The following is a 24,456-nucleotide window of genomic DNA, read 5'->3' as shown; positions in this document are numbered from 1 at the left end:
AAAAAAAAATTATTCTAAAAAAATCTTTAATCAATTTATAAATATGCAAGTAAACTATTTATGCCTTCAGTAAACTATTTATGTCTAATATTTTATCCTAAATTAAAACGCACTGGGAACGAAAAGAACCTTTAAAAAGTTAATTGCAAGCATTAGCAGCATCTATAAATGTATTTATTCTGTACTGTAATGTTCAGCATCAGTATTTCCTTCTCTGCTTTCTTTTAAGCTTCCCTACTCTTTACTCGTAACCACCACCACAAAATAGTCACTTAATCTACCAGGTACTGTTCTAAGTGCTTTTTCTGCATTAATATACGTAAGGTTCTAAACAAGTCTTAAGTAGGCAATACTTACTATACCTATTTACAAATGACAAAACTTAAGCATACAGAGGTTAAGTGAGTTGTAGGAGTCTGTCCAAAGTGGCAATCCCAAAACTGGAACAGAACAGTCTGGCTCTAGAGTGTTGTCTATTAACCACCGTGTTGTATACTGCCTTTGAAATCTTCATTATCACATTTATATTAAAATTGCTTGTAAACCACTAGAGGGCATAGACTGTGACCATCCTTTGCAGAGCCACATCCTCAGTACCCTGAAGAAGTCCTGAGAGGCTCATGAATAAATCATTGTTGAGTTCTTCACAGGTGTGCTTTCCCCTCTAGGCTAGGCTCCTTTATGGTCAATGAGGAAACTGACACCATGGCTCATCCTTAAAGAGTGCATGACACCTAAGTGAAAATAAAGGAATGTGCAGAAGTTGTTGCGCCACACATTCCTACCAAACACCTGCTGAAAGACAGATCTTCTCCTTAGTCTTGAACCTAATTAGGTAAATGAGAAGCCCCTGTTTGAGATAACAATCAGAGCCACCTCTCCAATCCTAACTTTGCAAGCAATCGATAGGTGCCTTAAATAACCTTATAAACTTACTAGCAGGCAGGTAGGTGGCCTAATGTAAAACATTAAGTGAAACGTAAAAGCTGTCCTTCACTACATTAGTACTGCTCCCTTTAAGAGCACTTCTTACTTAAAAAACAAAAACCCAGAGTAGAAGTTTGTGTTTGAGTGATTTGCGTTAAAAATAATCACTCTTTTTCGAGAACCCTTGTGAATAAATTCCTCTTACTTCACTCAAAACACCTAGGAATTTAAAAATTAAGTTTAATTTGGCCAAGGGAAACCACATTAGACGATGCTATGGATTAACTACACAGTATTTTAAAAGAACAATTGCAGACTGCAACCATCTCTGAGTTACTTACCTAGGTATTAGCCACAGTAAATCTCAGCATCAGGCTGGCTTTCCCCTAAATACACCACAAATTCTACCAGGGTTATCATTTCAACCCAGAACAATTTCCAAATTATCTTCTGATGCTTAGAAAAGCACACACGAAATAAACAAATTCCTTTCTAAATATCAGTTCCTTCCTGACACTATTCTGGAAACAGTGTCAAAGTTTTTCTTTTTTTTTTTTGCTTTTTTAAACAAAAGACTCGACTCTTCTGAAACTCCCCTTTCTCAAAGAAAAGCTGAAATTGTAATATTTAGGGAGGCCTGGGTGATTCGCGAACATTTGCATTAAAGAAATACGCTCTGTTAACCTCGTATCTCCAGCTAAGGCCACACCTTCGAGCCTTCCCGTAATCCACAAATCACAGGGGGGTGTCGAGGCAATCTAAAAACTGTTAGGAGTTGTAGGGAAATTACAGGTATGTAGTCTCCACACCGGCAGAGCCGGGGCAACCAAACCGGGGCGGCAGAACGCGGACCAGGCTCCCATACAGCTGGCCGCTGAGTGATACTTGAGAGCAACTCTAAGTAAACACACCTTCCTTCTCGGAGCCTCTTCCTTCCTGCGGGGAGGCTGGGGTGGGGGTCCGCGGAGGGCCCCCACCGGGAACAAGCACACCCTAAATGCCCATCTCAAATCTGGGCCCCGCCACTTTCTCCTCCCGGAACAGACGCCAAGCGGCCCCCCGAGCCCACGGGCGCCCGGGTTGGGGGGCGGGGGGGGGGGCGGAGATGATGCGAGGGTGGGCGGCGGGACAGAGCCCCAGCTCGGGCGTTAGACAGGGCATCCCTCACCGCCCGCGGACCCGGCGCGCCGTTCCCTCCCCGAAGGGCAATGCTCCCTCAAGCTCGCGGCCCCGGCCGGCCCAGGGCCACGCCTCACCGAGCCCCGTCCCCGCCGGCCGGGCCCAGGCCGCCGCCGCCGCCGCCCGCCCTTCCTTCCCGGCCGCTCCCCGCCGGCCGCCGCCGCCGCGACAGCGAGGCGGGAGCACTCACATCCGTCCGCGTCCTCCTGCAGGTCCTCCTGGAGCAGCGAGAGGTCTGAGCCGAAAGGAGAGAAGAAAGGCCCGGTCAGCGCCCCCGGGACCCGGCGCGCCGCCCCGCCGCCCGCCCTCCCGACCCCGCGGCGCCTCCCCGCGCCGGGACCCCGCGCCGGCCGTGACTACGGGCGGCGGCGGCGGCGGGCGGGCGCGGGGAGGAGGAGGCGCCGCCGCCGCCGCCCGGAGGACAGGGGGCCACGTACCCGCCATCTTGTGGTCGCCCCCTCCTCCTCGGTCTCCCGGGGATCCGGGGCTACATGGAGCGGCGCGAGCCGGGGAGCCGGGGAGCGCGCGCGGGAGTGGCGGCGAGGAGGAGGGACGGGCCGGCGGGGGCGCGCGCGCGCGCGGGGCGGGCCGAGGGCCCGGGCCTGGGCCGCGGGCCGAGCGGCTCCCGGACGCCGGGGGCGGGCGGGCGCCGCGGGCCCCGGGCCTCGCCCCGCCTTGCCCGGCCGCTCCGCGCGGCTCCGGGGCGGCCGGCGCTCCCTCCCCCCGCCTCCCTCGCTCCCGGCCCGGCCCGGCGGCGCGCTCACACCCACGGCCAGAGGCGCCCTCACGCCGAGCGCTGCGACGGGGGCGCGCAAGCTGCCGCTGGCCCGGGACCCTGCGGCGTGTGCCCGGAACCGGGCCCGGGCGGGGCCTCCCGCGGCCCGGCCCGCTTTATTGGGTCACCGGCCTCGCCCACCGCCTCGTCGGCCTCTGCCCTTCTTCGCGGGAGCGCCGTTCGCCGCCCCGCGCCCCCTCCCCAGGGCTGCACGTACGTCGTCGGCGATCCGAGGCCCGGCTGAGGCCGAGGGTCCCACCCTCCGGGTGGAGGAAGCGCCGCCTCCCCGCGCGCAGGGGGCCCTCGCGAAGTGGCTGGTAACAAAGCCCGGGGCCCGGCTGCACGGTGGTTGAGTGACAAAGTCATCGTGGTGCAGCCCGCTTTCCCACCCAGGCGCGGTTAAGGCTGAAGCACAGGTTATTGCCCCCGTGTCCTGCCCATCCTTCGCTGACAAAGCGGGAAATGCTCCAGCAGGAGCGCAGGCAGGCCTGGGTTCAGATCTCCATTCTGCCATTTAACTTAGGTGTGTAACCCGTCTGTACATGAAGGATGATGCCTGCCCCAGGATTTTTGGGATTAGTAAAAAATGTAAGGAACCCAGAGAGTACTTCCTATCTAGGAGATGCTCGATGAAGGGGGCCTATGATGAGCTTTTCTTTCTTTAGCTTAAATAATCTTGCTAGCACTTGAGGTGTATGCCTGAAATCACTATTACAAGTTTTATTATTCCCGATTTTTTTTTAACGTGTGTTAATTGACCAGCTCAAGTGCAAAGTGGAGGCTGAATCCAGGTTTTCTGACTCCGTTTCACACTGCCCTATCTTCAAGACTCTAAATCTATCTGCTACCCCACCTAAGACCTCCAAACTGGTAAACTTCAGAAGTGGAGAGCAAAACACCCAATTGTTTAATTGATACCACACTGGCAGGTCTGGTTTCTTGGAGAGGAGAGGAAATTCCCCTTGTCAGCCTGTGCCTTTCCACAACGTGGTCTTAACCAAGGACACTATGCAGTTGACGCTTAAACTCCACAGATTTGAGCTGTATGTAGAATTTTTTAAAAACTTATATTGGAAAAATTTTTGGAGATTTGCAACGGTTTGAGAAAACTCAAACAGCATAGCCTAGAAATACCAGAAAAAGAAAAAGATATTATTGTAAGCATGCAGTATATAATGCATATTATATACAAGTAAACTATGTTATGGGTAAGGCTTCCAATCAACAGTAAGCTATAAATAAGTTTGGAGGAGTCAACAGTCTTATGGAGACTTTTCAATGCAGGCCCGTGGGCATCCTATCCCATTGTATTGGTATGTAATGCCACTGAGAATCAGACTAAGGATCAGATCGATTCTCTGAAATCCATAATTCTGTGTAATAAACTGGGTTCTACAGAGCTATTCCAAAAACTTGCCTCTCAGGTATTACAAGATGGAACACATCGTGTGGTATGTATTACATTTCTAAAAGCAACAAAAATCAGACAGTCTAATTTTCTCATGTATAGAATCATTAAAACTGAAGGCCAAACTCATAACCTATTTCTTTCTTTCCCTTACAGAATGCCCTTATGTGAGTTCCGCTGACACTAATTCTCCAAATGACAGAAATTCACAAACTATCAACAGAAACCAGTCCCAATTGACTCAGTCCATGACAGTCCTGCCCTGCTTATGGATATTTCTCTTGTTGACACTTACCATTTTAGCAATTTCTGGATAGAAAGGAGGAGGAGAGGATTTTGCTCTTTGCACTAACTGGTGCTCTTGTAACACCACAAAATCTACAGAGTGCCAGCTATACTCAAGCCACTGGGTATACAAAGATGAAGAAAGCAATCTGGACAATCTACCCAGAAGTTAGATTTATAATTCTCAGTGATGGTGATAAGATAGGGATTGTGTACCAATTGCTAGCCTGGGATATGAAAAGACAAACTCTGCCTTTGGTGGCTAGGCCTCCGTAAGCTTTAGCTCACTATCCTCTGGGAAGGCAGCAAAGGAGGAGGGTCTGTGTAATGTTGGTGTTCTTCAAGAACTACGCATTTATAATCCTGCCTGCTTTACGTGTTACTACAGGTCCTTTCAGGCACTATCGTCTTTAGACATTTCACTGAAGGTTTTCTTATTCACAGTTCAGCACAAGTACATGTTTTTTTACATTTGATTTTTCTCTCCTTTCTTAAAGATCAATGGTTTTTAAACCAGCATTTATAAAATTCACTCTGTTCCCTCCTTATTAAAAAAATGATATTTAAACAAAGAATAGCACTCATTTTTCTCTATACCCTTACCCCGGTGTCACCTATAATGCAGTCTGTGGTTTCTGGAAGCTGTATGTTGTTTAGTGGTCAGAGCACAAACCAGGGTATAAATTCTGAATCTGTCTCGCCACTGAAATCTGTAAAATAGAGGGAATTGTCACAAGTCAATTTTATTTATTTATTTTATGTAATCTCTATACCCAACATGGGGCTAGAACTCACAACCCTGAGGTCAAGAGCCATGTGTTCCCCTGACTGAGCCAGCCAGGCACCCCACAAGTCAATTTGTTAAAAAGTATTATCCAACTATGTGGCTACGAAGGCCTGAATTTTTCAGAGTAAGTCTTCTTTCAAATGCTAGTGAAAACTTCCATGAGTTGCCAAGAAGCCTTGGAAATCGATGTATTTGGCTCTTCAAAACCAAACAATAAATTTCATGGGGAAAAGATTGCCAATAAAAAAAACCCTACCTGGGGCGCCCGAGTGGCTCAGTCTGTTAAGCGTCCGACTTTGGCTCAGGTCATTATCTAGCAGTTGGTGAATTCGAGCCCCGCATCAGGCTCTGTGCTGACACTCAGAGCCTGGAGCCTGCTTTGGATTCTGTGTCTCCCTCTCTCTCTGTCCCTCCCCCACTCATACTCTGTCTCTCTCTCTCAAAAATAAATAAACATCTAAAAAACATTTAAAAAGGGGCGCCTGGGTGGCGCAGTCGGTTAAGCGTCCGACTTCAGCCAGGTCACGATCTCGCGGTCCATGAGTTCGAGCCCCGCGTCAGGCTCTGGGCTGATGGCTCGGAGCCTGGAGCCTGTTTCTGATTCTGTGTCTCCCTCTCTCTCTGCCCCTCCCCCGTTCATGCTCTGTCTCTCTCTGTCCCAAAAATAAAAAAACGTTGAAAAAAAAAATTAAAAAAAAAAACATTTAAAAAAAACCTACCTGGCATTGCTTAATGCTATCCCATTTATTAATTTTTGTATTGGTAATCTAACTGTTTACTTTTTTCTTTGGAATTATCATTTCTGTGGTCATTCTTGAAGCTGAAAATAGAGAAAAGGCAGATCTATCAGTTATTGTTTTGAATAATAAAAAATCTGTTTGAAAGTGGAAAAATACGAGAATGTGCTTTTTAAACAGATTTTTAACATTCATTTTTATTCATCTCCGTGTTTTTTGGAGCCAGGTTGGTGAGATGTCCCTCTACAGACTGCCATTCCCAAGTAAAAAGCACAAACATTTTCCACTTTCAAAAAAAATAATTGCCAGTCTCCTACCAAAAGCCTTCTTTCCGTATTTTGGTAAATTGTATGAAGGTGAATATTTGTGTAAAATTTTCCTTTTTTTTTTCCTTGCCTCTCCTGGCCCCCTTTAAAGCTCCGTGTCAAGGCGACATTCCAAAAGGTGAAATTTTAGCCTTTCCTAGATCTTTCATAGTTTGGTTCTGTCTTTCAAAGACATTGGCTGTCTTTTTACTCACATCAGCTAAAGATGTTTTCTCAGACCGTCCTAAAAAAGAAAGAAAGAATAGAGGGGAAAATAGCTACAGAACTGAGCCCCATCCAAGTCATCCCTGTTCGGGCCATTCTTTCTCTGTTTATAAGAGTTGAAGGCTGCCTGTAGAATGCAGCAGAACGTAAGCTCTGTCCCACAGTCAGCGTCTGCTGCAAGTTTTCTTACAATCGGCTTGTTCTGAGCAGAATAGAGCATCCTGTTAGAACCACCACTGTAAACCAAGTATAAAGGAAAACAAACCCCCTGTTTCTTATCCACCATGTGAGGTGCTGTGCTGTTTTCCACATTAGCAGATCCAAAAGGATTCTCCACTGACAGTGTTGTAGTTATTCCAGCTGCGGTATGGTACGGCACCCTCTACGGTTTGTTTCACAAAGTTTAACTGTAGTGTCGAAACTAAGAGGTGAAAGTGACAAGCAATAAATCCATTAAAACAGCAGTGTTAATTTTCTCTGTGCCTTTCTCTTAAAACGCAGAAAACGTTAGTTGCAATTCAAAGCAAGGGGGAAGAGCCTACCCCCATACAGTATGGGGTGCTGGCGAAATGTTTATTATTTTAAATCTGGATGGATGAGTCAAGTGGAACCGGGAAGAGAACATAGGTAAACCACATACTGAAACCCAGATGAACTCAGCGATTAAACCATACCCTGATTCTAAGGTCACTTCATGGTAATGCCGCCCCGTGGTTCTAGGGTTCAGAAGAAATTGCTTCCGTTCTCATTTCACTTCTGTGTAATTCTTTGTAACCAAATTGCTTGTGTTCCTGGTCTTTGATTCCTTCATCTGATAAAAAAAATAAATTAAAAAATTAGCACAATGACACAATACAATTTATGCACATGATAGCTAATACATTTTTTAACTTTTGATTTTGAAATAATTACAGATTTACAGGAAGTGGCAAAGAACGTACAGGGAGGTACTGTGGACCTTCCCCCCACTTCCCCCAGTGGTAATACAGTACATTTGGAAACATTTTTGAGATATACGTGTCAGGCATTATACTGAGTGCTTTTTTTTTTTTTTGAAGTTTATTTATTTATTTTGTAAGTGAGAGGCAGAGAGAGAGGGAGAATCCCAAGCAGGCTTGGTGCCAGCATAAAGCCCAACTCAGGCCTCTATCTCATGAACCATGAGATCATGACCTGAGCTGAGATCAAGAGTCAGTCGCTTAACCGACTGAGCCACCCCGGCGCCCTGATGCTGAGTGTTTTTATGTACTCCTGATTTAATCCTTAAAACTAATGAAGTAGGTATTGATATTACCATTTTTAAAGTAATAGAAACCAAAGCTCAAAGAGGTTAGGTAATTTGTCAAAAGTCAGATCACAAATGGAGCTAGAGTTCAAACATTGGAATCCCCATTCTAACAGCATTTTCTATATATCATCATGCTCATGACTTTTCCATCAAAACTGTTCCTCAGCCAATTTCTCTGGCATCAGGGAAGCCTCCGTCCTTTTCCATGTACAGTCTTGCCAACTGGGCCATCACTTTTCCCTGCTGGTTTAAGCACTGAAACTAAGATCACCTGTTCACTCTTTTCTCACATAACATCCTGACCAAAGTATTAACCGCTTCACAACCATATTAGCAACTTTCTAACTAGGCTTTTTCAATTTACTCTGACCAAGGATGCAAAAATTTTCTTTCTAATATTTCGCAGCATCTTCCCAGTAACTAGACTTGTTGTGGCGATCAGTTTGCAATGTGTACAAATGTCTGATCACTGTGTTGTACACCTGAAACTGATATAATATTGTATATCAATTACTTCAATTAAAAAAATTATATAGGGGCGCCTGGGTGGCTGGGTCGGTTAAACGGCCGACTTCGGCTCAGGTCATGATCTCGCTGCCCGTGAGTTCGAGCCCCGCGTCGGGCTCTGTGCTGACCGCTCAGAGCCTGGAGCCTGTTTCGGATTCTGTGTCTCCCTCACTCTGACCCTCCCCTGTTCATGCTCTGTCTCTCCCTGTCTCAAAAATAAATAAAACGTTAAAAAAAATTAAAAAAATATATATATATAGTCTTTATACCAAATGCCCTTTGCTTCATTAGCTACCATTTACCACCATTTAACTCTACTGTTTTAAGCCAAGTTAACCTGGGTTAAGACAGTCTTGAACTCAGGTGCCAAGTCATTTCTCCTTCGAACTATGTTCTTGTTTGTTTGGTTTTTGTTTGTTTTTGTTGTTGCTGTTGGGAAGAGAGGGGGAGGGAGAGATTAAATCTCTTTGTGACATTTCTTCTTTTTGATTTTTCCGCTTATAAAAATACATGTATAAAAATCCAAAACAATAGAAAGAAAAAATGAGAATTGCCGAAAATCTCCCAATTCAGATATTACACTACAGAACATTAGTATATGTTTACTACTTTTTAAAAAAATTTTGTTAACGTTTATTTATTTTTGAGAGAGAGAGAGAGAGAGCATGAGCGGGGAGGGGCAGAGAGAAAGGGAGACACAGAATCTGAAGCAGGCTCCAGCATAGAGCCTGACGCAGGGCTCGAACCCGTGAACCATGAGATCATGACCTGAGCCGAAGTTGGACACTCAACCAACTGAGCCACCCAGGTATCCCCTTTTACCTCCTTTTTTAAGCTTTCAAGATCCTACATAAAAAATTTTAAACACCTTTATCAAGGTATAAATTACATACTATAAAATTGACCCATGAAAGTGTATATTTCAATAGTTTTGAGAATATTCATAGAGTTGTACTACCATCACCACATCTAGTTTGAGAACTTGTCACCCTCAAAAGAAACATACCCATTAATAGTCACTCTCTATTACTCCCCCCACCTACCCCGCCCTAGGAAAGCAGTAATCTATTTCTGTCTGGATGGATTTACCTGTTCTGGACGTTCTATATAAATGGATTCATAAGATATGTGGTCTTTTGTGACTGGCTTCTTTCACTGAGCATAATGTTTTCAAGTTTCATCTATGTTGTAGCATATATCAGTATTCCATCCTTTTTTATGAATGAATAATATCTTATTATAGAGATATACAATTTTATTTGTCCATTCATTAGTTGATGGACATTGGGTTATTTCTACCTTTTAGCTATTATGAGTAATGCTGCTATAAACATTTATGTACAAGTTTTCGTGTAGATTTATGATTTCAGTTCATTTGGATATATACCTAGGATTGGAATTGCTGGATCACATGATAACTCTCTCTTTAGTATCTTGAATTGCCAACTGCTGTCCAAAGCAGCCACACCATTTTATATTCTCATCAGTAATGTATGAGAGTTCCAATTTCTCCACGTTCTCCTACATAAAATGTGCCTCTTCCAAAGTAAAACTGTCATTATTGATAAATGATGTGATTATATATGTGGAAAATATAAGAATCCACAAATAAACTATTAAGAAGTAAATTTAGCAAAGTCACTGGGCACAAGGTCTATTCTACATGTGTCAGTGCCCAATAATTATATATAGAATTTAAAATTTTAGTACCATTTACAGCAGCATTTAAAAAGTCAAATCTTAGGGACACCTGGGTGGCTCAGTCAGTTAAGTGTCCCTCACTTGATTAAGGTTCAGGTAATGATCTAAAGGTTGTGAGATCAGGCTCCATACCCAGTGCAGAACCTGCTTGGGATTCCCTCCTTCTCCCTCTGTCCCTCCCCAGCTCACGCAGGCTTGCTCTCTCTCTGTCAAAAAAAAAAAAAGTCAAATCTTAGAAATGAATCTAATGAAAGAGATGCAGGACTATTGCATACAAAACTAGAAAAACATTATTAAGGGAAATCTATTAAGTTATTAAGTAAAATGTAAGGCTACATTAAGGCCATGAATTAGAAAACTCAATTTTGTAAAGATGTCAATTGCATTAGATTCAATTCATTCCCAGTCAAAATCTGAGTAGTGTGTGTGTGAGTGTGTGTGTGTGTGTGTGTGTGCATGTGTATCAACAGTCTGATTTATAATGTCTATGTGGAAATGCAAAGGGCGAAGATGAGAATAGCCAATAATTTTGAAGGATAACAATGAAAGGAGAGAAACCTCCTTTACTGTATATCCAGACGTATATTAAAGCTACAAAAATGAAGCATGTGTAGTGTTGGGTGGACATAACAAATAGACCAATAAAATAAAGAGTCCAAACACAGCCCCACGCATGTCTGGATGCCTGATTTACGACAGCAGCAGCGATGTTGAGTAGTAAGAGAAGGACAAAAGTAACACAGTGGGGTTGTAATGGAAAGCTGATGCAGAGTCAATGGGAGGGTCATGTGGGGGCAAAAAAAAATGAAGCTTGACCCCTACCTCACTATATACACAAAAACCAATTCCAGAGGGACTGAGATACAAATATGAAAGGTAAGACAATAAAGCTAGAAAAGATCTCGAAAATGTACCTTTTTGGCCTTGGGATAAGGGATGATTACTTAAACAGGCCCAATCACATTGACCATGAGAGAAAAAGATAAATTGGATTCTCTTAGTTCTGTTATCCATTTAAAATAAAGGAGGGGGTGGGGGTACCTGGGTGGCTCAGTTGGTTAAGCTTCCAACTCTTGATTTCTGCCCAGGTCATGATCTCACGGTTCACGAGTACCTTGTATTGGGCTCTTCGCTGATGGTGCAGAGCCTGCCTTGTGACTCTCTCTCTCTCTCTCTCTCTCTCTCTCTCTCTGTCCCCACCCCTGCCCCTTCAGCACTCTCTCCCTCAAAATAAATAAACTTAAAAAAAAAAAGTTCTCTTATCCAAAGACACTATTAGGAGAGGGAAAACACATGCTATAAAGTAGAAGATAGTATAAATACAAAGATATACAAAGAAAGTAAGATAAACAAAGAAAGATTTACAAAGAACTACACAAATCAATAAGGAAACGACAATCAATGGGAAAATGGGCAATAGATATGGACATCATAAAAGAGTATATCCACATGGCTAAGAAACATATGAAAAAGCGCTTAATATAATTTTTTTTGTCAGGGAAATATAAATTAAAACCACCCACCAGAATAATGAAAAGCTTGAAAGGTAATACCAAATATTGTTGAGGATGTGGAGTCTGTTAATTTTCTATTGATGCTTTAACAAACTACCGTAAATGCAGTGACTTAAAGCAATTCGAATTTATTATCTTACAGTTCTGTGGGTCTGAGGTCTGATACAAGTCTCATTGAGCTATATCAAGGTTTCATTTAACAGGGTCTGTGGGTCTGAGGTCTGATACAAGTCTCATTGAGCTATATCAAGGTTTCATTTAACAGGGCTGCATTCCTTTCTAGAGGCTCTAGAGGCAAATTCGTTTCCTTGCCTTTTTTAGCTTCTAGAAACTTGCGTGTTTCTTGGCTCTTGTCCCTTTACCTTCACCTTCATAGCCAGCAACATTACTGTGCTTTGACCACCCCTCCATGGTCACATCCTCTCTGACTCTCTTCTTCCTCTCTCTCCCACATTTAAGGACTCATGGGACATTGGGCCCACCTGTACAATCCAGGATAATCCCTCTCTGTCAAGATTTTTAATTTAATCACAACTGCAAAGTCCCTTTTGCCACGTAAGGTAACGTATTCACAGGTTCTGGGAAGTAGGATGTGGACCTCTTTGCAGGCGGAGCATTATTCTGTCTACCACATAGAGCAACACAACTTTCATACAATGCCCTTGGGAATGTAAATGAGTTCAACCACTTTAGAAAATATTTGGCAATATTTGCTAAAGCCAAACACAGGCAGAACCTATGATCCAGCAATTCCACTCCAAAAGGTAGGTACACATTATGCACACCATTATTTGTAAAAACTTCCAAACTAGAAAAAAAAAATCCAAGTGTCCTTTAACATTCAGGATGGATACTTAAAATTGTGGTCTATTCATATCGTGGAATATTATATAGCAGCAAAAATAAATGAGCAACTGTCACATATTGCAAAATGAATGACTCTCACGGGTGTAGCATTAACTGATAGAAGCCAGATGCTGAAGAATACATCCTGTATGATTCCATCTGTTTGAAATTTAAAAACAGGCAAAACTAATCTTTGGTGTCAGAAGTCAGTTTAGAGGTTAATGGGGGGGTGTTGCGGGGGAGGGGATGGGTGGATATGATAGAAAGAGGACTTGAGCAGGGCTTCTGGGAGTTAGAAGCCTTCCATCTCTTAACTTGAGTGAAGGCTGCGCATGTGTGAACTCTAAGATAATTTTTCATGCTGTATCTTATGATCTGAGCATTTTTTTTCTGATTGCATGTTTTACTTTTATTTTACAAAGTTTTATTAAGCATGCAAAGTGAATATCCTTAACTAAATCTATACTCAATATACTTAATATGTGTGAATATAGTTAACTAATATATTACTAAGTTGTACATTTCAAAATGGTTAAGATGATAAATTTAGGGGCTGCTGGTTGGCTCAGTAGAGCATACGACCCTTGATCTTGGGGTTGTAAGTTCGAGCCCCATGCTGGGTGTAGAGATTGCTTAGAAAAAAAAATCTTAAAAAAATAATTACTAAGGAAATAAATGGTCATCTGCCAGAAAATCTGTGTGACAAAATCTAATCCAGCACTCAAAGAATTTCAAACACTGAATTTTTCTTTATCATCTTTAGGGAGAAATGAAGGGGAGGAGAAGGGGGATGGGGAGGGGAATGGCAGGGAGAGGAGGAGGAGGAAGAGGGGGCAGAGGAGGAGGAGAAGGAAATGTTTACCCTAGTCAATTTGATTATGTGGTAATTATTTTGCTTTATCAAGCAAAGCGTCCTTCTATGAGCAAGGTAAGCTTTGCCTCTCCCCAGGCAAATTAAAGAAGCCAGTATACACCCTTTGCTTTAGTCCCACCTATCTTTTCTCTCTCATCCTTCCATTTCTTCCCTCCCCTGTTAAGCCTTTGACCCTGTCTTCCTAGGCTGCAGTTTGTGGTTCTCAGTCTCCTTCCTGCACCTCTGAGCCCCTGGTGCCTAAAGCACTGGTGAAAGTCCCCAGGCCTGAACTTGAGAGATCAGGACATCTGAAGCCAATCACTGGACGGTCCCTCCATCCCCACAGTGACTCGCACACACCCAGGCAGCGTGGTGGTCAGTAGGGCCCAGGCTCCAGGATCCTGGCTCTGCCACTCCACGTCTGTGGATTTTTAACAATTGCCTCACCTCCTCCTGATTTGGGTTCCGTGTCTGTGAAATGGCCATGATAAAACAAAAGTGCCGTTCTCATGGGCCGTTGTGAGGACTGGAGGAGTTAGTGCCTGTAAAATGCAGAGACAGTGGCTGGCAGATGGTAAGCACTCGGTAAGTAAACCTAACAGAGAACTTATTAAAGAATCATCCATTCTGAGCATCCAAAATTACTGACTAAGGAGTAACGTTAGTAGATCTAGCTGAATTCCAATAAACTTGGCCTCTGATTGCTTTCTATTTTCAGCTGTCACTGCTTCAGAGCCTGGAAACGACAGCCCCCCAAAGTAATGATACTTAGGATGGACTAAGATCCCCATGCTCACAGAGCCCTCATTTCTAGCTTTCAGCTGTTTGAGAAATAAATAATGCATATATTAGGGAAGTAATGGCCCTTGGCTTGAGCCTTGGGTGCTCGGCCCAACTCTGCTATTTAACTTCAGCTTTGCTTTCAGCCTTTGGAAGGCCAAACAACCCAGTGATTCCGGAGCGACATTTCTAGAATCCCTGAGAGGCTGCTGCTCAATGATCAAGTACACGCACAGCTTCCCAAAGCATCCAATCAGTGTGACAGTGTCGATAATCGGAATAACAGTGGTATGGATGTGTTGTTATTATCTGAAGATACTCTTTCAAATATAATTAAGCATTCTAAATATAACTTGAAGGAAAATCTCCTTACGGACTTCCCACGTGCGAATTCTGCCAATCAAAAGTGCTACATAAAGTTATAATTGCCAGAGTAAATGCTGCAATATTCATTAATATTGTGAAATCTTTTCTCTAAAAGAAAGTGTTTTAAAAATAAATAAAGACAGTGTTTGAGAGAGTTTATTTTATTTAAAAAAATTTTTAATGTTTATTTTATTTTTGAGGGAGAGAGAGAGAGAGAGAGAGAGAGACAGAGTGCGAGCGGGGGAGGGGCAGAGAGAGAGGGAGACACAGAATCTGAAACAGGCTCCGGGCTTCTGAGCTATCAGCACAGAGCCCAATGCAGAGCTGGAACCCACAAGCCGTGACATCGTGACCTGAGCCAAAGTTGGACACTTAACCAACTGAGCCACCCAGGAGCCCCTAGAGAGTTAATTTTAGAAAGAACGTTATATATTTTGGAGCCAAAATTTTTTATAAAAATTTAATTACTAACATAAGGTAATAGAAGAATGATTATATCATGATTCCAATATTTTCAGAATTGTTTGTCTCGATTCTATCACTAATCAAAATAATCTGTAACAACTGCATTTGATTTAGGTTTTAAAAACTTCTCCTTAAGCCCAGAGTCTTTTTTTTAAAATTTTTTTTAACATTTATTTATTTATTTATTTATTTTTTATTTTTTTTTTAAATGTTTTTTTTTAAACATTTATTTATTTTTGAGACAGAGAGAGACAGAGCATGAGCAGGGGAGGGTCGGAGAGAGAGGGAGACACAGAATCGGAAGCGGGCTCCAGGCTCTGAGCTGTCAGCACAGAGCCCGACGCGGGGCTCGAACTCACAGACCGTGAGATCCTGACCTGAGCTGAAGTCGGCCGCTTAACCGACTGAGCCACCCAGGTGCCCCAACATTTATTTATTTTTGAGACAGAGAGAGACAGAGCATGAATGGGGGAGGGTCAGAGAGAGAGAGGGAGACACAGAATCCAAAACAGGCTCCAGGCTCTGAGCGGTCAGCACAGAGCCCGATGCGGGGCTTGAACTCACTGGACTGCGAGATTATGACCTGAGTTGAAGTCGGACGTTTAACCGACTGAGCCACCCCGGTGCCCCAAGCCCAGAGTCTTTAAAAAAAAAAAAGTTCTGTGTGAAAATCCCTTGTATCTTCTGCGAGTGATATAAAAATCATAATGTCAACTTTGCCACCTCATTTCCACAAGGAAAAAAAAAATTCCAAAACAACATACAATAACTTCATGACAAACTATCCTTGATCCAAATAGATACACTAAAATGTGTCAACAGTCGAAAAGAATTAGAGAAAAACTAGGTATCCCAAATACATTTTGTTCCTTCTAATAAACTTAAACATAGATGCTGTAAGAACATTTAGAAGAAAACAATTCTTTACAGATTGAGCCTGTAGGAACTAAACATTAAAATATAAAGCTTGCCAAGTGTTTGCTGCGGTGTGACAACCATTTTTTGGTAATTGAGGATATAATGTATTTATGACATTTTCCTGGGTACACAGCTCCTTTGAGAAAAGTCAGGACTGAAAACTGAATTCTGTTCTGCCATGCATAAAAGATTGACGCCATGTGTTCAATGTGCTGGTGACAGTCTAGTCTCAGGAATATGCAATGAAATGACTACAAAAGTTGTCACAGATGACAACATTGACTAATTTCGTTCCTACGCTAAAGTGTCAAACTTTAAAATATTGGTTACTAAAATATTGAAGGGTAAAATTATAATCTTAATTAAATTTTTGATAACATGTCACTGATTTTTATACTTCAGAAGTTTAATCTGTGATGGTGATATTCAGCTTCTATTTCAGCTTTGAGTGAGTTTGGAGCTCTCCCCGCTTTGGCTGAATATGGTTTTTAAGATTGGGTTATTTGGTGTTTTGCCATGATATGTATTCAGTGTGGTGGCCAAATGTAGACAATGAAGAAATATGCATATTTCCATGCATGTAATTTGACTTGCCTACAGTTTCTTTTGATTCTTTCCTCACTATGTCCCAAATCAATATGGGTTGATAAGGGACACTAGCCTGTAACAAGATGAAAATATTTTCTATATATATTTAAGAACTCTAAGAAATGAGTTCCCCCGAATTACAGTAAAAATTATTTTCTCTTTTTAATGGGCAAAGGACTTGAATAGAACTTTCCCCCCAAAAGATACAAATGGCCAACAAGCCCATGAAGAGATGCTCATTATCACTAAGTATTATGGAAGTGCAAGCCAAAACCTCATGATATATCACTTCATACCCATTAGAATGGTTATTGTTTAAAAAAAAGAAAAAAGAACAAGCATTGGCAAGGATGTGGAGAAACTGGAACCCTCGGGCGTTGTTGATGAGAATTAAAAGGGCGCAGCTGCTGTGGAAAAAAGTATGGTGGTTCAACAAATTCAACATAGAATTACCATACAATCTGGCAACCAAAAGCATTGAAAGCAGCGACTCAAACAGATATTTGCACACCTATTTTCATAGTAGCATTACTCACAATAGCCAAAAAGTAGAAGGCGCCCAAGTGTCCCCTGATGGAGGAATAGACAAACAAAATGTGGTACACACACACACACACACACACCCTCATATCCTGGCCCCACACACAATCTGGGTGGCTCAGTCAGTTAAGCGTCCAACTTCGGTTCAGATCATGATCTCATGGTTCGTGGGTTCGAGCCCCGCGTCAGGCTGTGTGCTGACAGCTCGGAGCCTGGAGCCTGCTTCTGGATTCTGTGTCTCCCTGTCTCTCTACCTCTCCCCTTCTTGTGCTCTCTCTCTGTCTCTCAAAAACAAACAAAAATGTTTCAAAAAATTAAAAAAAAAAAAAAAAGGAAGGACATTCTGACCCAGGCTACAACATGATGAAACTTGAGGACACTGTTCGAGGTGAAATAAACCAATCACAGAAGAACAAACGCTGTACGATTCCACTTATATGAGGGACCTAGAAGCAGAGTCAGAAAATAGAATGGTGGTGCCAGGGCCTGGGGGGTGGAGAGGGAAATGGGGAGTTAGTATTTCATGGTAGAGACTTTTAGTTCGGGAAGATGAGAAAGTTCTGGAGATGGATAGTAGTGATGGTTGCACAACAATGTGAATCTGCTTAATGCCAGTGAGTTACATACTTTAAAATGGTATATTTCATGTGACGTATATTGCACTGAAATAAAAAGTATTTTGTATTTAAAAATGTACATGTTATACATGCTTATTTGACTACAATGGGCAGGGCGAGGACAAGTTTCTCCAGAAGAAGTAAAGGGGGAAAAGAATATTGATCAAGGTGCTTTGACTTTGCAGATAAAGCATTTTCCTAGTGCACCAGTAGGAAGTGGAAAGAGGCATTTCTTTGAAAGATCTAATGTCCTCCCCCCTCCGCCCCAGCCAGTGGGCCAGGGCCCAGGATTGGGAGCCAAGCTGGGACAAATACACTACTTTACGTGGTCCAGGATCAGGAGGTCTTGGGAGGATACACTCTAGAGCTTTCAAGTCCCAGGGTGAAAAACTGGGCACAGGCCAAGCTTGCATGGGCCTCGATTGGGTCAAGGGGAGAGCGAATTAAACCCGGAACTGGATGGGAAACGGCAAAACGAGAGGTAACAAGCCCGACCACATCTGTGGTATAGGTCGACGTATTACTTGACTTTTTTCATCATCCTAGAAATGCGGAAGATACCGCCGTCAATCCTTGGAAGGCAGCTGGGGTGCTGTGAGTAAAAAGGACCTCATCAAGCATTCAAATGGTTAGGCATGTCAGACAGGTTGTTTCTTATTACCTATAGTCCTATATTCGGATGCCATTCGTCTTAGTGACGGATAGAGTCGCTGATCATTGATCCAACTGTAAAAGCATGTGGAGCACCTAACAGCTGCTAGTGCATGACTGTTACATGTACTTAGCGTGTTTAGGGAGCAGGGCTGCCCTGGAGGCTGTATGGATCCCACCGCATGAAAGCGGAGCCTGGGAAAGGCCCAGTCTCCCCTGTTCCCGGTCTTCATCCCCTCGGCTTGTCACTGGAGTCTTCCTTCCCGACTTCCCTCTGGACGGATGACCCGCTGGTTAGTGTCCATGGCTTTGTAAGTCACCTCTCCAGGATGCTGCATCTTGGCTCTATGCAGGGCTCCGGACCCAGGCTCTGAAACACCATATGCTAATCCAGACCAGCATGCCCGGTACCCCATTTACCCTTCCAGGACAGGATTTAGCATCATTTTTCTGGTCGAATAGCACGAGCGCTCACCTTATCTCAATTTATTCTCAGGCAGTCCTGGCTTCAGATGGAGGCAGATGTCCAAGCACTCGGCTACTACGTAAGTGTCATTCACTCATTCGGAAAAATACTCAGTGCCTTCCGTATGCCTCGGTGATAGGGTCCTGTAGGAAAAACGTGTTCAAGGAGCTCACAGTATAGGGACAATAAAGAGTAAAACAATTGTAATGAAGTGCATTAAGCGCTTTGATGGAAGGTGGCAGAAGGTGGGCTGGGAACAGTCGAGGTGAATTCGAAGAGCCTGGGCCAACAAACTGCTTGCTCAGATGTCACAAGTGAAGCAAGCCCCTGCAGCGGTGCTCCGGCTTATATATTAAAGAGCAGTCAATGAGGCAATGTGGTTGCCCCATTTTACAGAGGAGGAAAGTGAAGCTGGGAGACCCTTCGTAAGTAGCCCGAGGTCTTGTTGGCTGTACTATCCAGGTCCTCGAGTACAACTGGCATTGGTCACTCCTCCAGAAGAGCATTGCCTGGTTCATAAGGGCAGTATCACGTCTTCCTGCCTCTCCCGACAAACAAGACGTGGAAAATAACCCACCTTTTGGATTCCCCCAAGATTACAAGCTCGGAGGTCAACGGAGAGCTGTAGCTATACCAAAGTTACACGGTTTCTTCCGAGTCACATATTTTAAAATTATTTTTAATGTTTTATTTAATTTTGAGAGAGAGAGAGACAGAGCAGGGAGGGGCAGAGAGAGAGGGAGACACAGAATCCGAAGCAGGCTCCAGGCTCCGAGCTGTCAGCACAGAGCCCGACGCAGGGCTCGAACTCATGAACGGTGAGATCATGACCTGAGCCGAAGTCGGACACTTTAGCGGACTGAGCCATCCGGGCACCCCTAAAGGACATTTAATAACTATGCCTGCCTGAGTGCAGAACCGCCAAGTGCCCAATAAAAGAAGCCTTTTTCCTTGCCTTTTGCGGCTTACAAAACCCCTTTATAAACTATCTCACTTGTTAATCGAAACAGTCCTGTGAGATCAAAGGCCAGGTGATCTGCCAAATTATGGAGGACGGGCCTGAAGCTAATTAATTAATTTAAAAGAGGTGCTTTATTTTATTTTTTTAGTATAATTTCTTGTCAAATGAGGTACTTTATTTTAGAGTAGGCTTAAACATTATAAAGTAGGTACACAGGCAACGCTGAAGAAACAAGGAACCTCGTAATGTTGAATTTTTAATAATTGTCATTTCTTTTTATTAAAACTTTTTAAAATTTTTTTAGAGAGAGAGAGAGAGAGCACAAGCTAGAGAGAGGGGCCGAGGGAGAGAGAAATCTTATATAGTCTCCATGTTCAGCATGAAGCCTGACACGGGGCTCAATCTCCACGACCCTGGGATTATGACCTGAGCCAAAGTCAAAAGCCCAACGTTCAGCTGAGCCACTGAGGCACCCCAAATAATTGTCATTTCCAATTTTCAATCTCTATTTAAATAGTGCACATGGCCCCATTTACGCATATACTATTTTAGCGTGATTGCCACCAACGTGCTATCACATCTGCCTTAGTCCAGAGGACTCGCACAAGAATGCGTGACCAACTTTTGTAGCATATTCACTTAAATTGTATTTGTTGACTAAAGAGATGTTTATTTCAGAACATAATGGATTCCAACAAGCATGAGATTGAGAAAATTATGTAACTGACATGCTTTAGTTGACCATGAATTCAAAATTTTTAGTGTTTATTTTTGAGAGAGAGAGAGACAGAGAGACAGAGCACAAGTGGGAGAGGGGCAACGAGGGAGGGAGACATAAATCTGAAGCAGGCTCTAGGCTCCGAGCTGTCATCACAGAGCCCAACACAGGGCTTGAACTCATGAGCTGCGAGATCATGACCTGAGCAGAAGCCAGACGCCCAACCCAATGATCCATCCAGGTGCCCTAGATGACCATGAATTCAGTCGACCCCCTTGGGTTAGGTAGTTTAGCTGTCTGCTGAGCAAGTTGCATCATCCTTATGACAGTGGTTCTCAAACTGTAATTTGCTTGGGAATACATGAGAAGGCCTTTCAAAGCAGATTCCTGTACCCTACCTCAATTTAGCAGGTCTAGGGTCAGCCTGAGAATTCCCATTTCTGACATAGCATCCTGATCAATGCTGCTCTCCTAGACGCCTCACTTTGAAGGCCACTGACACACCTAAAGCTTGTGGGGAAGGCATGTGCTAATCTCACAAATTTGCATTAAATAACAATTGGTTCTTTCAGATTTTCAAATTTCCTCTTCTCAAATAGAATATGTATCACACAGCCATGAAAAAGTTTTAAAAGATCAAAGGGCTGCACCTTGAGAGAGATTTTCAAAATTTCATGTATAAGAATGTATGATTGTTTCCATAGAAGACACCTTTGTATTGAAAGGAAAGGGGGCGACAAACCAAGGCCTGTGTTCTCAATCCCTGAAGACCCTGCTGAGAAGCCCGCGGACTGGCCGCAAGAGCAGGTCAGGGTCATGTGACCAGCTCCTTCTCCTTCCTAACTGGCAGCCATGTTTACAGCAATCCACGAAGAACGCAAAGGAGATTAAAAAGACAGCAATGAAAAGACTGAATTACACTTCTCAAAAGCATCTATATCTTTGGGAATACTGGGGTGACATCGAAGATATGGTTTTGTAAAACTCTCCATTTTTACAAAATTCAAGAACAATGATATTGCTCTTTTTGGTAAAGGTTCAAGGGGAAGACTCGCTGTACCTGAATTGAATCAATCATTTGTGGTGTATGTTCTTGAGTCAAGGGAGGAGAAAACTCCCTGGAAGGTCCCCAAGGTTGCTTGTCTTGCCTTTAATTAAAGGTTTTTGTTTTGTTTTGTTTTGTTTCCCTGGGAGTCCTATAAATCGGGGAATGGGGCTGGGCTATCTGCTGTTGAAACCAAATGAGCAACCTACCCTTCTGCCCGTATGTAATAAATGCAGAAAATATGAAATGTAGGGTTGAAAGGATAGCTGGGACCTAACTTCATCTCTGCTATCTATCAGCTGTGTGATCTTTTACTCACTTATTTAGAATACATATCATTACCAAAAGCTCCTTATCTGCCAGGTACATAGCTTATACAAAGGACTTTGTTTCTGTTGTAAAGTAGGGATCATGAGGGGCGCCTGGGTGGCGCAGTCGGTTAAGCGTCCGACTTCAGCCAGGTCACGATCTCGCGGTCGGTCCGTGAGTTCGAGCCCCGCGTCAGGCTCTGGGCTGATGGCTCGGAGCCTGGAGCCTGTTTCCGATTCTGTGTCTCCCTCTCTCTCTCTGCCCCTGCCCCGTTCATGCTCTGTCTCTCTCTGTCCCAAAAATAAATAAAAAACGTTGAAAAAAAAAATAGGGATCATGCTAACCCACCTCCCTGTTGGGGGGGGGGGAGGGGAACCACACCCCCAGAACCCCTGGGGACTCTGGATCTATGAGGTGTCTTCTCTCTGTCTCCTCATGACGAGCCACCCCACCAGAGCCACTCCTGGCTGATGCGCTGTCCGGTGAGTGCGGCCTCCCTCGGTGTGACTTTCCAAAGTTCGGTTTTGAGGGCCAGATGAAACGCGAAGAGAAGGGCCCGGCAGCCGCTTTCTCAGCTCTAAGACAGCACACACGTGAGGCCACTGTAAGGAACCTCACGCACCTGGAGCACGCCACAGGCAGTGGTAGGCACGATACATACACCGGCTTGGTCCACCTTCACACGTGCTTCGTGCAATGAAGCAGCTTGGCATTATTTTTTGCAGTCCCCACAAAGCCCCTAACAAAGTGCCTTATGCTTAGCGGGAGCTCAGCTGTTTACTGAAGTCAACTCAGCACCCTCCAGTCGAATGCTTTTAAGCAGTTATTGTCAAAAGGAATTTGCAACTGTTCTTAAGAAGTACCCAATCGGGGCGCCTGGGTGGCTCAGTGGGTTGAGCGCCTGACTTCGGCTCAGGTCATGATCCCGCGGTCCGTGAGATCGAGCCCTCCGTGGGGCTCTGTGCTGACAGCTCCGAGCCTGGAGCCTGCTTCGGATTCTGTGCCTCCCTCTCTCTCTGTCCCTCCCCCGCTCATGCTCTGTCTCTCTCTGTCAAAAATAAACATTTAAAAAAAAAAAAGTACTCAATCATTTTCTTTCCCTGCCCCCACCCCCCATATCTGAAAACAACAACAAAAATCTCTTGAGTTAAGCCTGGAACGGACATCTTTCATCTCATGCTGCCGCCACCTTTAGAGGTTCAATTACAATTTACCTCCACGGAAAAGAGAGCATTGGTAGAGGCACAACTGAAAAGAAAGATGTGGAGGGCTAATCCTTAAATTCCAGAAATCGTATCTTTTCAGTAAATTCTTTTGTGATCGTGGTCAACTCAGCTGATTGGAGAGTAGCTGTAATATGCCAGATTGCAAGTTTAATCCCTATACAGGCTCCACACTACGCAGTAGCCACAGATGCTTCCTTACCCCAAGCAGCTGTTGGCCACTGAAGGGGCTGGGCCAAACTTGAGCCCGCAACTGAGTAGACCGCTGTGAATGTTTGGGAAAAGGACCCAAGTTCCTTTTCCTGGTAGATCCACAGCACTCTTCATTCTCCTTTATTTAATAAGCTGATGAGGACGTGAGTATCTTCCACTAGCCAATAGGTTGACCAGCCTTGGAGACAGTGCAGCAAAGAGATAGAAAGCCCCTTCTGATGTGAACCTATGTGAGCACTGAAACCGGCTCGAGCGTGCCCAAAGTCCCCATTAACAAGGTATTTCCTGCTTCCTTAACTTCCCCAAACAAACAAGTCCTAAGTGGATAATTATTATGGGCAACATTTCTGTACAGAGAAATCAGGGTGATAGAGTGGAGTGAGGACATATTTAACCTGGATATAACCATGTTTTAACATCTAATTTCCAGGTTACTGGAAATACAAGAGAGAAGAGCCGGTGAACAGCATCTTGAGAAAACAGAATTCTAGAAAGTGGGCGATGAAATAGGACAGCAGGTCACTTCAACAAGTCAATGTCAAGATTCAGAGCAGCAGGGGCGCCTGGGTGGCTCAATCGGTCAAGCATCCGACTCTTGACTTCAGCCCAGGTCATGATCTCATCACAGTTTGTGAGTTCGAGCCCCACATTGGGCTCTGTGCTGGCAGAGCAGAACCGGTTTGGGATTCTGTCTCTCTCCCTCTCTGCCCCTCCCCTGCTTGTTTTCTCTCTCCCTCTCTCTCTCACTCAAAATAAATAAAAATTACCTTAAAAGAAAAAAGATTAAAAGTAGCAGAGGAGTACTGTTCCAGATTAAAAGACAAGGTTAATTTCTTTTTAAGCAACCAAATGGAAAGCGTAATCTCAAATAGAATTTGGTTTGAATAAGTCAGCTGTCAAAGACAATTTTGATGCGGTTGGGAAAATTTGAATATTGGCTGGGTATTCGTTGATGAGAGGGGAATTAGGTTTGGAGATAATACTGCTACAGTTATGTAGGAAAAATATCCTTATTTTTCAGAGGAACATTCTAAGTGTTCAAAGATGAAATGACATGTCTATAATAGAAAACTTTTCAGGAAAAGATGAAGCAAATATGTTGGATATTTACTGTTAAACCTAGTTATTGGGTAGATGATACTACATTCTTCTGTGTCCTTTTTTTATTTTGAAATTTTGAAATTTCCTTATTTGTAAACTGGCGATAACAATGAGGTTGCACGAAATTGAATATGCATGTGGACGTACTTCCTAAATGG

General features: G+C 43.7%; 1 protein-coding gene across 3 annotated transcripts in view; it reads right to left on the bottom strand.

The window, feature by feature from the left end:
* The window catches only part of PPP4R1 (protein phosphatase 4 regulatory subunit 1), a 64,004-nt gene extending 60,827 nt beyond the window's left edge, over positions 1 to 3,177 (bottom strand). For 2 of the 3 annotated variants that reach the window (XM_023241744.2, XM_023241746.2), the window contains exons 1-2: positions 2,544 to 2,737; positions 2,297 to 2,341 (exon numbers count right to left, since the gene is read on the bottom strand). In XM_023241744.2, coding sequence (XP_023097512.1) covers positions 2,297 to 2,341; positions 2,544 to 2,550 — 52 coding nt within the window. In that variant the 5' untranslated portion in view covers positions 2,551 to 2,737. Of the gene's footprint in view, positions 1 to 2,296; positions 2,342 to 2,543; positions 2,738 to 3,098 lie in introns of those variants that run through there. The other variant, XM_023241747.2, reaches the window with a different exon arrangement.
* Between the last annotated feature and the right edge of the window lie 21,279 nt (positions 3,178 to 24,456).

Source organism: Felis catus, chromosome D3 (assembly GCF_018350175.1).
Source record: "Felis catus isolate Fca126 chromosome D3, F.catus_Fca126_mat1.0, whole genome shotgun sequence".
NCBI lineage: Eukaryota > Metazoa > Chordata > Mammalia > Carnivora > Felidae > Felis > Felis catus.
This window is presented reverse-complemented; position numbering and strand designations above follow the sequence as displayed.